At 33.4% G+C, this 13,742-nt stretch overlaps 2 protein-coding genes and 1 non-coding gene across 3 annotated transcripts; 1 reads left to right on the forward strand and 2 right to left on the reverse strand.

Annotated features, from left to right (window-relative positions):
• Positions 1-6: 6 nt before the first annotated feature.
• On the reverse strand, positions 7-1,017 carry AGP26 (arabinogalactan protein 26). The gene has a single exon (XM_085737990.1). It carries the CDS (start codon positions 678-680, stop codon positions 165-167), a length of 516 nt encoding a protein of 171 aa, XP_085594116.1. The 5' UTR covers positions 681-1,017; the 3' UTR covers positions 7-164.
• A 1,055-nt stretch (positions 1,018-2,072) lies between these two features.
• TRNAL-AAG (transfer RNA leucine (anticodon AAG)) lies at positions 2,073-2,153 on the forward strand. Its single transcript has one exon. It is a non-coding gene; the product is annotated as a tRNA-Leu (tRNA).
• Positions 2,154-2,950: 797 nt separating this feature from the next.
• Positions 2,951-13,161, reverse strand: DEG2 (DEGP protease 2). The gene is made up of 21 exons (XM_085738002.1): positions 12,886-13,161; positions 12,565-12,681; positions 11,658-11,708; positions 11,089-11,162; positions 10,945-11,008; positions 10,475-10,519; positions 8,437-8,544; positions 7,571-7,648; positions 7,423-7,489; positions 7,174-7,232; positions 6,293-6,392; positions 5,786-5,865; positions 5,237-5,293; positions 5,037-5,140; positions 4,599-4,686; positions 4,421-4,506; positions 4,279-4,303; positions 4,114-4,185; positions 3,895-3,945; positions 3,752-3,812; positions 2,951-3,663 (listed from the first exon to the last, which is right to left on the reverse strand). The coding sequence occupies exons 1-21, from the start codon at positions 13,051-13,053 to the stop codon at positions 3,413-3,415; spliced, it is 1,806 nt and encodes a 601-aa protein (XP_085594128.1). The 5' UTR covers positions 13,054-13,161; the 3' UTR covers positions 2,951-3,412.
• Between the last annotated feature and the right edge of the window lie 581 nt (positions 13,162-13,742).

Here is a 13,742-nt window from a genome sequence, read left to right on the forward strand (position 1 = left end):
TCGATATGATAGAACGATGACAAAACTTTACCTCCATTTATTATTTCTACAGTCAAATTACTCATCAGACAGACTTAAAAATGCTAACTAACAAGCCTTAAATTTTCAGAAAATTATTATTACATGATTTTAGAAGACAAGCAGAAACAAACATCAGCATGTAATCACATACCATGAAGCTGAATTATACAAACTAACATGATAGCAAGATGTAAAATTGAATACATTAGGAGAGATGAACCCTGAGAAGAAGGGCCTAAAGCCGGCGGCATAGACTCGGACGGTGGAAAAGCCGAAACAGGACCTTGATGAGTTGAGATATCTGGATTTGGAGGGCTGGGACTTGAAGGAATTGTTGGCAATGAAGAATCTGATGGAGAGTAAGCAACTCCTCCAGGGGAAGGAAACAGTGGCTCCATATCTGGTGACATTGCAGGAGAAAAGAGAGGAGCTTCTGGTAATGTAGTAGGTGCTGCTGAGATTGTTGAAACATGCATGGTTTTTGCAGAAGCCAAGGCTAATGAACAATTGCATGCTATTAAGGCTAGGAATATTGCTGAGAATGACCAAAAGGAAGCCATAAATGATGATGGATAAAAATTAATTGCTTTATGATGGACTCTTTTTGAAGTTCTTAATGAATGTGTCTGAGAGAGAAAAATGTTTTTGATGAGGTTCATGATTGAAGTATGGAACTTACAAAAGGGTGTATAAGAAGTGGTGGTAGGCTCAAAAGTTCTAGTGGTAGTTGATAATTGGTACCTTTTTTATGTCACAGCTTTCACATAAAGCATTGTTTTGCTACAAGACAAAGTTGATAGGTATTTTTTACCTTGTGGTTGTGGAGCACATGAATCTGAGGTGTCTTTAGCATAAAAGTAAACACTAAAAGATATTAAGAAAAAACATTGGTATGAGTTAGCATCTTAGTTATAGTTACTAGGAATTCAGAATATGCAACTGTAAATACTGAGATTCACAGTTCTTATTTCCAATATTTTTCGTCTCTACTTTTCTTCCTTCTTATGTCCTGCCTATTTTCTAGAGAGCTGTTAGGGGCCATATAACAGTTTCCACTAGAGAGACCTTCATTGAGTACACATGGTAGCCGTAGGTCCTTAGTCTATGAAAATATAATGATAATGCTACGGAATTCTAGGGAAAGAATTTGAAGAATAGAATTTTTTTTAGGCATGAAGCAAGTAAAGTAAACTATGTTTAGTTGAAATAGAAATGAAGAGTGCTTCATTTACACATAATGAATCATTAAAATCTAGAATTCAACATCTAATCTTAAATATATAGTGAGTGGTTTGGATGGAAATCCAAAAATACTCTAAAAGGTTTAACAGAATTCTTTATACAATTGTTAAAATGAACAGTAAAGAGTAGGGGAATCTTAAGGTAGGCTATATCTAAGGTTCGATGATAAGTCTTGCACTATGCACATCGTTGTATCCACCATTGAATCAATAAATCTCATCATTAAATTAAATGAAATATGATAAAGTTTATTGATCTAATGATACAGAAAAAGACTTATGCACGGTACAAGAATAATTTATTAGTGTATGTTAGACAAAACATCTTTTAAGGTATTGTTTTCTCTAGCCCATTTGGGTTGGCCTGGTGGAACGGCTTGAGACTTTTCTCAGGTTCGATTATTTCTGATGTCAATTAAATGGATTTTAATTTAACTTCGTAAAAAAGTATTGTTTTCTCTTCTCTCATGCATGTATGTATTCCTTCATTAATTAGGTGGGTTGATGGGTCACTTTGCATTGTATGTATGTGATAATGTGAATGGGTCATATTTTAATCACGGACAACACATATGGAAGAAACATGTTTTTGATTATTGGGTAGTACTATACATATGCAACTTTCACAATGTAAATGGTAATAAGACAATATAGTGTGACTAGTGGTAGGGACTAGTGAGTGTGAGCTGTATATTATGGAGAAGGTGTCACTCGCAAATTGAACCAACTTTATTATCGAGTGCTCCTTATTTTATAAAGAATTTATGAAGTTATGAATAATAACATTTCGCACAGAAAAAATGCCAACAAGTTGATATGGCCGAGTTGGTCTAAGGCGCCAGATTAAGGTTCTGGTCCGAAAGGGCGTGGGTTCGAATCCCACTGTCAACAACATATTCTTTTTCTTTTATGTTTTTTCAGTATCAACAACATATTCTTTTTCTTTTATGTTTTTTCAGTATCAACAACATATTCTTTTTCTTTTATGTTTTTTCAGTATTTAATAGAAAATTTCGTTCGTTATAGTTGTTCTCCAGTGAAGAATATTTTTCTCCAATGCAATAGTAGGTTAGGTTTGGGTTTTTTTTTTTTTCTTCATAATTTATTATAAAATTAAATCGACTTGATTTTCTTATCAAATACAAATCATTTAGTTTTGGTTGATTTTTTGAGTTTTTATTGTTAAAATTGACATTTTACTTTTAAGAAAGGATAACAAAGTAACAGCAAATATAAAACCAACTCAATTCTGTTCAAAGTAAAATTCAATTTAAAAATTCTTTTGAGTAATTTTTCCAATGATATAAACATGAAATTTAACTTCAAATTCAATTCATACTTTCTTTTACTTTTTAATAATTTCAGACAGCATGATCACCCTTCAGCTGAGCCAGCAGACCTGTAGAGTCCAAACCTTGCTGCTTCTAGTGGAGAAGTGATGGAATCACACACACACACACACTTCAGAAATGTTTTGAATAAAGTTGATGCCAATATTGTCATGTGAGTGTGATCTGTTAAATTCAGACATGATTGGAATCCTTCCAATGCAATTCTGTTAGGAATATGCCTATTATTGGAAGTTCATGAAAGAGAAACTTGGGATCCTTTCTGCCTTGCATTTTTGTACTGACAAAGGCTTAGAACATGTTCTCATTGAGCTGGACTCTAAATAATGGTAGACATAGTTAACAAAATACAGAATGTAATGTGAAATTTTGCATTAATTGCATCAAAGACATAGTTGTAACTTGTAAGAGTCACTCCTATGTGGATTATTATTTCCCCCAAAATACAGAATATGCGATAAAATTTGAGAGATCAAATCTAAAGAGATCTTCCAAGTTTATCAAATCAAGGAGTCACACTAAAAGAATAAAAATTACATAGAAGAAAAATCCATGAGCTCTTGCCTATAGTCCCGTCCCTTCTCTAAAATAATATATGAGACAGAGGGAGAGAGTGAGAGAGAACAAATCATCGCCTCAAGCATTTTCAGATGGCAACATGAAATTATTCATGTGGTCACATCAAGGTTGCCCCTCATACTGTTGCTGGACTTTTTGCCGCCAAAAATTGTGACCATATGCTTCAAATATGGCCTCCAAGAGAAATTTCACGCTAACATGACATCTCCAGGTGAAAATTCATTATGCCCAGAGCAATCCGTCGTGGCCAACTTCAAAATTTGAAACTGGGCTATCACCAAATTCCTGGTCTGGTGGTTGGTCACCTTCTACTTCTTGTGAATCCACATATGGTTGCAAAAGATCAGAAGATCTTTCAGATGGAATACCATAGTCTCTCAGCAAAGATGATGATGCAGCAGCAACAGCTTCTCTCTCCAAAACAGCAGCATAGCAATCTTCAAATTCAAAACACAGATATTTGTCCTGGCATGCTGAAGAGGAGAAAAGCAATGGAACAACCATGAGACACTTCGCAAAAGAAAATGATCGCACAATGGATTAGATAAAGCAATATCTTACAATCAATGAGATGAGCAAGATGATGGATGTTTTTAATTCGAACTCCGTTGAATTTTATAATCTGCAAAAAAACATCATTTTAGAGAAACATACATGAAGTAGTGAGCCAGCGGGAGTCAATCTCACAAATTAAAATGACTTGCCTGCTGATTGCTCATGTCTTCATAACCTATGTTGAGTTCATTTGCCAAGACCTGTCGATCGGAAAAGAAGTAAAACAAAATTATACTACACAAAGAAACAAAAAATATGTGACTAGAAAATGTAAAATGATATGACATTGTTGGATAGACTAATTCCTCTACATCATACAATCAAACAAACATAATAGACATGATTTTTGAAGAAATTCAACAACCAACCTGTGAGAGAATTACAATCTGTTCCCCTTTAAACCTTGCAAATGAATAACGTGCCTTTGCCAATAACTTTAGCTGATCACGAAAAGAAAAGAAAAAAAACTCAATCACAAACTCATTTCTTTCCAGCTTTGTGCTTTAAGGCTAATCTGCAAATTCAAAACTTACCCCTATACAATCTTCACGCTCCTCCCTGTCAAAGTTCCATAATTAATGAAATAAATAATAATTCATCTAAAGGAGGCCACCCACTCCCTCACCCCCCACAAAAAAAAAAACAAGGCTTATATAAAGAATAAATGCAACTTACTCAATCAATGGTTCTGAAAGAGGTGTGAACACTAAGCCGGCAATAATTAAGTAGGAAGGCTGACCTTCATCAATATGAAAGGGAACCTTGAAGAGAATTTTTTTTGCAAAACAAAGAGCATCAGATCAATAGAATCATGGAATGGATTGATACCAAATTTCTATGACAAATCACATACCAAATGAACTCGTGGGTTTAAAATAACTTTAGCTTTCATTGATGTTCCGCCTCTAACGATACCAAGTTCTGCAGTCTCACCTGCAAATCTGTATAACATTGTTATTCTAGGGTTCCATCCTAAGCATATAAATGGCCCATAAAATCAAATGTCAAATGCTCGGATCCTTGCTTCATGATATTCTTATATAAGGCATCGTAATAAGCCACAAAGTAAACATATAAGAGTAGTATATACTTAGTCCCCACAAAATTTCATGTAGAAATTATAATACACATATTGCAAAAGCATTGGAGTAGCAAGAAATTAATACTATTAACATGAAAAAATATTCGAGAAACCAATAGTGAAGTATTATAGACTTAGTCCCCACACAATTTCATGTAGATCAAATGCAGTTTTTCATATCTTGAATTTCGAAGAAAAAGAAGCTCTTACTTTTGACTAATGAGGTAGTGGAAGGCAATTCTTTCATTTGAGCGGAATGGAACTGTTCCTTCACATCCAACACGTATATCATCAAAGCTGACAATCACATCACCCTGTAATGGCAAGATTTATCTAAAATGTTAATGCCTGGTACAATGGGCATAAGTTCCTCAGAATTCACATTCAACAATCTTCAACAATCACTATACCTCCTTTAATACATTATTTGCATCAGAAGTTGGTTCAACTCTACGTACCAATACACCCTGCACAAGACAAAAAGAGTGAAAAATCAAAATTCATTATATATAAAATTATTTATTGTTGAAGTTATTGGGTTTAAGAAATGTTAGAAGAAAAGAGAGAGAAAGAGTTGTAAAAATAACAAAACTTCACTGATATGGTGTATCATGATGAGATGGGAAACTAATCACCATCAATATGAGCCATGGTGTGAAGAGAAATCACCATGGGATGGTTAAAAACTCCATCTTTATGAAGTAGGTATTGCAAAACCAATAGTAGTGCCACAGAGAAAATGAAAGAGAAGTGCACAAGAAAAGGCCTCACAAACTTGATGAGCAAACATGATAATGTAAAAATAGTGTATGATATTTATTAGGACACTACAGTTTAGAAGAGTCGAAGTAACATCAAATGCGGTATGAAGATAAGCAGACCCCGTATATGTGAATAACAGCCGTTCTGGCATCTGCAATCACCAGTGTTCAAACAAATAATCTCCATGCATAACATACCTCATTAGACTGTAGTTTCAAACATGCTCGCAGTGCAGGATTCTCTAACTTTTGTATAAGTACTCCAAGACAAGGGAAACCTAGGAGTGAAAACATAGTTTTAGACAACCAGCATAGTTTGCATATTAAGCTTTTTAGGAGGCTTGATACAATACATGGTATGATTTATGAAATACAATAGTGAATTAGTGATACTCTATTTTCCAGATACATGCTAGAATTCACAGAGCATCAGATCAGCAGATTCAATGTATTGGCATAACAAAAAAGCACACATTAAGAACAATTTTAGGCGGTTAAGAAATTGGCATGTAAAAGGCAATGTGCACAGGATTCTAAACCTCATCTTATAAATATTTGTCAAAGTCTATTTCTAAGTAAAACATTGATTTTATCAGTAACACATTTTTCTGGAACTGAGTCATACAAATGATAATTAGAGTTTCAGACAAAACACTGAATCTTCACAAGCAGTATGATGCAATGCCTCCAGTTAACATTTCTTACCAGTATATTTGCCATTCTTTTCGTAGTCAGTTAGAAAATGAGATACAACTGTTGATGGAATCACATATCCAATATTCTCAGCATCTTCAGATCTGTAGACCTAGAAGCATTGTCCCTTAAGTAAATGATCCAGAATAGAAAACAACGTAATGAAATGTTTGATCAGTTAAAACAGGATTATCTGGCAGGAACCAACTCCCCCAAAAGTTCAAATTGTTAGGTGAAAGCTTGTGAAAGGATTTACACTACACTTAACAGTTAGCACACTTCTTCACACGGGTCTTTTGGCTTGAAGTGTAGACACTATACAATCCCACTTACCTTGTGCTTAAATTCACCCTTTTTTATTTTTAAAAAAAATGTGGAGAGCAAGACCCTTAAATACCATATTAAGAACCAGCTTCCCAAAAGCTCAGGTTGTTAAATGAAGCCTTGTGAATGATTTACTATCTAACAAAAACTGAAGTAATATTATTTCTTAACTAATAGAATTTAAGTAGTCATTCTTTCAACCCATTTGGGTTGGCCTAGAGGTGTTGGCTTGCGACCTTGGAGTGTGCTCCTCTCAAGGTCTCAGGTTTGATTCCCCCTGGTGCCAATTTCGGTGGGCTGAGTTCATAAAGAGCTATGCTCTGGCTTTTAAATGGTCCCCCCGCAAGTGGACGATGAGATTGGACCCCTCGGATTAGTCGATTCTTGGGCTGGATACCGAGTTTTTTTAAAAAAAAATAGTCATTCTTTCCAACAAGATTATTTTGATGTGTCTAAGATTGCAAGTGTTGGTGTGTTATATTTTTTCTTATAAAATGGACCTTTCACACATAAGTATACATGCCAAGTAAGCATTAATACATCAACTAACAGCAGGCCATAAAATCTACCTGAAATGCCACCCCAATGCACTCTCCTTGATCGTTGAACGCTGGGCCTCCGCTATTGCCTAAAATTTAACAAGCGTGAGTAATGTCTATTACAGTTTCGTATCAATATAATATCCCATAAAGAAGGAAGAAATTATTTCAATGCTGGGTGGCAGAAATACTATTTGGAATAAGAAAAGATAGACAGAGAAAATCATTTGCCAGAGAGGAGGTGAGACTAAAACTAAAACCACTTTTAGATATACTTACCAGGATTTATTGCTGCGTCAATTTGAATGCCTAACAACTCAGACGATCCATGAGCATATGATGTAACCTGGTTACAATTTTTATTCAGCAACTGAGAACTAAAATCTCGGATAAAAAAATTGATTGATTTCATAACAATATATCAAACCTCTACACGAGATACAACTCCCTTTGTCACTGAAATTGTGTCTCCTCCAAGAGGATATCCCACAACCGTTACAGAATCCTTCAAACAAAAGTATTTTGTAAGAAAATTTAAACAGGACAAACTACATATATTATATATATACACTCAAAAATAGTCCAATTAAATACTATTTCTAGCATTTTTTTTTAATAAATTTATTGAAACAACATAATCTTGGTAGTTGGTATGGATCACAGACCAAAATAAATCAGCAATTATTTGGTAAGTAGAAGTGGTGGAGAATAGGTGGAAGGAGAAAGGAAGGAAAACTACTCTTCCATGAACTAACTGAAAATGTTTGAAGAATCTGAATGATTGTATTTTTATTTTACAGTGAATCTGTTCAACTATATATACATGGGAAACTTAATTGTAATCCCTAACGATTAGGAGCAATACATATAATAGCTAAACTATCTGACGGAAACTATTTCAAATAAAAGATGGAATCTTTAGGAACGGTGTATTTTGGTGTCATTTACATATTTGATAGAAGATATTGATCAAGTGACATTAATCAACTGTTTTCTAAATTCATGTTAGACATTACTTTTTCACCTAACCAATTTTAAACACTTAATAGCCAAAAAGAAAGTACGACTAGCATCATTTCCTAACAATGACACTAGAGACGAAAATATCACTTCACCACCCTAACTATATACATCCATCCAACACCCTTTGAGAGTGTTCATACATCAGTTACCCAGTTCACTTTGACTTCAACAACAACTCAGCTACTGCGATTGCAATGAAGAATTACCAAAGCAGAAAGAAGCAAACTCAAAAAAAAAAAAAAAAAAAAACTAACAGTGATAGTTTTAAACCTGAAGAACTGGCAAACGTCCAAATTTAAGAGGTTCCACATCTCTCCAAAACTCCTCGCTTTCTACTGAAAGCAAAGCTAAATCACAACCAACGGCTCTGGCTAAAACCTGTACATTCCATCAGTGAGAATAACGTATATATATTGACGTGTGCTACATAATAATATCCATGTCTAAGAGTCTTCTATTGACAATTGTATACTTGTTTGGAAAAATTTTTTAAAAAATTTATTGGAATTATTAATACATAATTTATGTTGTCATTTTTAGAATATATGAAATATGAAAGATTGCTTGGGACCTTGGAGTGTGCTCCTCCTCAAGGTCTCAGGTTCGATTCTCCCCGGTGCTAATTTGGGTGGGCTAGTTTAGCTTCTTCAAAAAAAATGAAATATGAAATATCTCAGAATATCTTTGATATTATGTTAGAAAATCTGATTTTATCTCCTAGGATCAACTTCCAAGCTTTAAGTATCTTAGGGTGCGTTTGATTTGCGAAAGGATGGATACTGGACAGAACAGTATAGGACAAATGACTGAGTTACAGGACAACCTTTTGTACTTCACTCTGTTTGATAGTTGATGCACAGGACAAAGAATTTTGTGCTATACTTTGTTTGATATGTTAAGGTCCTGGACAAAATAATACAAATTTACTATAATACCCTTTTTAATTGTTATATTATTATTATTTTGAAACTTTTTTTAACTATTATATCTATCATTATATTATTATTATTATTATATTATTAACACACTTAAAAATTATTTAAGCAATATGAATTTATTAATTGTGTTTATATATATAAATTTGTTCATCATCCCACTACGTAAAAAAACAATTATAAAAATTAAAGATAAGTAAAAAAATACTATATAAGAAAAATGGAATACATTTTCTACTTTCTTTTACACATGTATAGATCAGGAATAAAACAAATAATTAAGAAAATATTATATCAAAGATGAACATGTCTATTGTGGGTACAAACAAAAATTAGAAACTAAAAATGGCTTTTATGTGATGACAAACACGTGAATGAGTTAAGGAAAACACTATACTGACATGAATGGAGACAAAAGATAAAGTAAGCAAACAATAACTGGAAGAAAAAAAAATTAAACGGAATAAGAAAAAGCAACGAGAAAAATATAAAATAGCAAACACGAGAGATGCAGCGAGAAACCGAAGGATGAGAACGTAAATTTAGAACAGTAGACCGCTGGACAAAAAGTTGTCCCCAACTAATGCAGTGGACAGAAAAGCGGATAGTTGTCCTGTCCTGATTACTTCTTTTGTGCTGTCCTTTTTTGTTTTTATAAATCAAACGCAGTACAAATATTTTTGTCCTGTCCAGTCCTTTATTTTTTAACAAATCAAACGCACCCTTAGATTAACTCCTAGGAGTAATGTCCATATTACTTGGCTATTGTCACAATTTGTTTTATTTCCATATGTTCAAAGCATAACTTGTATGTACAAAAACTTCTTTTTCCATATCATCATAAATCAAAACAGGACAAGTGAACCAACAAAACGTTCCCAGGAGAACTAATTTCTTTGAATCGTCGAAAGAAACAAAACCATTTTATAATATATAATATTGTTCTTGAAAGCATCACTGCTGCAGGTTACCTGAATTACAATAATCTCCCATAAACTTATATTGAAAGTCCCCAACCCTTCGAAGTTGCAATCGAGTGATATACAAGCTTTCTTGATATTCTACCATTTATAACCTATTTTTACCCATTCATGGCTAACATGCACTGTACAATTGATTCATTCAGAATTTCAAACATGCTATAACTTGCAGTTTACCCTATAGAAATCAACTTTCTCTTCTGCAATTCTTTTTACAAACTACATTTTTATGATTTATATGGTCATAACGTTCTAGTCCCATATACTACTGAGGTTAAATGAGTTAATCCTACTCAGTCAGATATGCTAAGCGAACCATTCTCGACACCCAAGGTTTGATAACATAATAGTATATTGAGAAAAAACAATACACCTCCATCATGACAGACATACCTTAGCCACATATTTCGAGTCATCCCCTCTTCTCTTGACTTTAACCTGCAATTATCCCCCAAAAAATATAACAATTGAATCTCCTTACATTTCTTTACACATAAGACCTTACAATTAAATGAATAAAGTATAAACATCAAAAGAATGTCGATATAAAGTTCAAAGTCTTATTGGGCATGCTATTTATAGCTTATCTGAACAAACTTGTAACGAGATAACACCTATTAACACAAAAAATTCCAATATTCAGTGCATGTTATCAGTTTATGTAACTAAGCAAACTCTACGAGCTATCTTCCATAATTTTGATTTTCTTAGATCTGATCAATCATGAAATTTCTCCTAACTTTCTGCCTTTTAGTTGACAATTTCATATATAAGATTCATTTGGAAGCCAATTCTAAGAACTTTAAAAATTTCATATTGCAAAATCTACAATATACAGAAGAAATTACAGTTCAGGAAATTACCTGTGTATCGTGCTCCACACAATGTGCGTTGGTTAATAGTTTCTTGCCTCCAATCATAAACGCACTGCAAAGCATGTGGCCTGTTAGTTTAATTCAGGAAATAATAATTCATACTATTATGCAGTTAAGGTATTCATGTCTTGCCTTCCAGTGCTTGTGAATTGTCTCTGTTTTTGCCAGGGAAGTGAATAATCTGGGGCAGTATGCGTGCAGTAAACCTAAGGATGAAACAGGGAAAAGAGAAACTGCGTGTAAGGATGCTGAAAATGTGTGTAAGAGCAGTGCAAATATGTAACACAAAAATACTATATGAAGTTAAAGACATGGTAATTGCTCAATGATGAAAAGAAGAAGAGATACAGTTTCAAGGCACTGTAAAAAGTGAAACCATATGCATTATAGACAAGAGTATATTTAACAGAAGAAGAGATACAGTTTTAAGGCACTGTGAAGTGAATGATGATCAGATATGGGACAAAGCGACAAAGACAATCAATAATGTTGAACTTTGAAATCATTAAACAACCTAGAGACATGCCATGAAAGCTTCAAGGACAAGATCCAACAACAGAAACACAGATGTCAGACATAATTGAGGCATGGCATAAAGGAAATATTTGCGTTCGGATTTTGAATTTGAGGTGCAACCCTTAAGGGTCTCTGAAACAAAATAAAAAGTAATTTGTAAGCAGGAATAAAGAGTAAAACTTCACCTTCACAACAGCATTGAGGAAAGCCGAATCTTGTAAAACACTTGATTCACCCTGAAATTAAAATAAAATCATTTGAAGAGGCAAGGAGAAGCATGCAAAGAGAAAGAATCATTTTGGCTTATGGCGGTTTCTCGATTGGAATAAGCATCTAATCCCAACCTTGTAAAATAAGTTCTTGTAGGTTTATGGATGCTTACAAAGATTTAGATGACGGGACTTCTAAAAAACCTGGCGTGCATAAGTTGATTTCAACTTATAAAAAGCCATTAGTTATAATACTTGTAATTATAACAATCTCATTTCAACATTTCCCCCCTTATAAAGGCTTGTAGAAAAGTTTATCCAAACTAGCTCTATATCAATTGTTTAAAGTAGAGGAAGTTGCTCCTATCCAAGGTTATAAGGCATGCCAGCCAAAAGCACTACACTAGGAATCAAAAATCTGTCGACGGTGTTCAGTCCTACTGGTGGAGTCAACTCTCATTGACAAGCACACAATTCTACTCTTAATTCAATTATCAGGAATGCAGAACAAACGCAAACTATATATTATGATTTCACAGCCCAAAATAGTGACTTGACGTTGAAATCTCAAGACAAAAAATTGAATAATCCTAAGCCTAACTTGTTCGAGACTAATGTAATAGGCCGAATAACATGACTCGAAAAGATAATCTTAGGTCCTATCTCAGGGTTTGTCTGGAGTTTTAAGGGGAGAGATGATTCCCCCATCCAAACAAACCCTTCACCCGTAATGAAATGTCAGTGCTTATATGTCAAATTGTCAGTTTCTACACTAACATTTACAAATTTCCAGACAAATGCAACACATTCATATTCACTTTAGCAATTTACAAATTGTCATCTACCATATCAATTTGATACAAAAAATATATATAAAAAGTACCTGCTGATCCTTGGAGTCTACCACAAAGTCCTTATTTTTCCTTGAAGACTTAAAAGAAGCTGGCACCACATTCCCTCCAGTAGACCTTTCCTCTTTGGATGAGAGCTCCAACGAATTCTGAAACATCAACACAAAAAGTAAACATTATGTATCTCATTGTATTTATATTTCATTGCATGTCACATCACATCCACACAGAAAAAACATTAGTTAAAACAGTTTAAAAAACAAAATTCATGCTAATTTTCAAACAAACAAAAAAACAAGTGAATTTTGGGAAATAAGTTCAAAAACAAAGTAAGAGGTAAAAATTGGGATTACCTGTCCTTTGAAATTGGGGTCAGAATTAGAAGGAGTGCGGCTGCAACGAATGGAAATGAAGGGTCTCTGTGTATGAGTGTGAGTGTGTCTATGTGAGTAGCGGAATTTGACAGTGGAAGAAGATAACACAGAGAACATGGAACAGTAACTTGAAAGTGCAACAGCCATTTTCACTACACAAACAGAGACAGACACAAGAATTGAGTTCAACGTGTCTGCTCAACTGTTTGTACTTGTGTTCTTGTTCTTGTTTTCTTATCCTCTTCACCTTCTAGTATTTATGTTTGAATGTTTTTCTATTTAAATAATATATGTGAATTTAATTTCATTTAATTTATAAACATACTATCATCCAAACATATTTCATTTTTTGGTTATCATTCTATGTATTTTAAGAAATAATATTATGATATATTTAAATGGTGATAAATTATTGAGTGTCTATCTAATTTTATTTTACTATATATTATAATTCATTTCATTAATTAGTATGTTAATAATGTGTGATTTGAATATAAGATGTAATAAGTTTTAACGATCGGTTGAACTCAATTGATTAATGAATGAATTTTAGTTAAAGATAAGTTGCTCGAAAGAATCCGAATTCAAATCATAACTTAAACACCATACCATAAGATTAACATCAATCCGGTCATTAGGTTATTCTCAATTATGTATTGATTATGCAAAGTACGTCACTTTAACCATTACAATCAAGCAATTTTCATAACATATATTTTATAAATTTCTTTCACAATTGAAACTTTATTTATCTTCGATCGAACTACGGACTATTTCAAGTCCCCTAACCAATGAAACATTATACATTTTGAATTTAACATCCAACCTTAAATATT

The sequence above is a fragment of the Medicago sativa genome, chromosome 1 (genome assembly GCF_051527215.1).
Source record: "Medicago sativa cultivar Bolivia chromosome 1, Bolivia_mono, whole genome shotgun sequence".
Classification (NCBI taxonomy): Eukaryota; Viridiplantae; Streptophyta; class Magnoliopsida; order Fabales; family Fabaceae; genus Medicago; species Medicago sativa.

Coding starts and splice junctions, on each gene's coding strand:
- DEG2 (XM_085738002.1), bottom strand. CDS start 13,053: ATGGCTGTTGCACTTTCAAGTTACTGTTCCATGTTCTCTGTGTTATCT. Junction 11,163..11,657: donor TCCTCAATGCTGTTGTGAAG/GTGAAGTTTTAC, acceptor TTTCATCCTTAG/GTTTACTGCACGCATACTGC. Junction 8,545..10,474: donor ACTCGAAATATGTGGCTAAG/GTATGTCTGTCA, acceptor TGGAATGTACAG/GTTTTAGCCAGAGCCGTTGG.
- AGP26 (XM_085737990.1), bottom strand. CDS start 680: ATGAACCTCATCAAAAACATTTTTCTCTCTCAGACACATTCATTAAGA.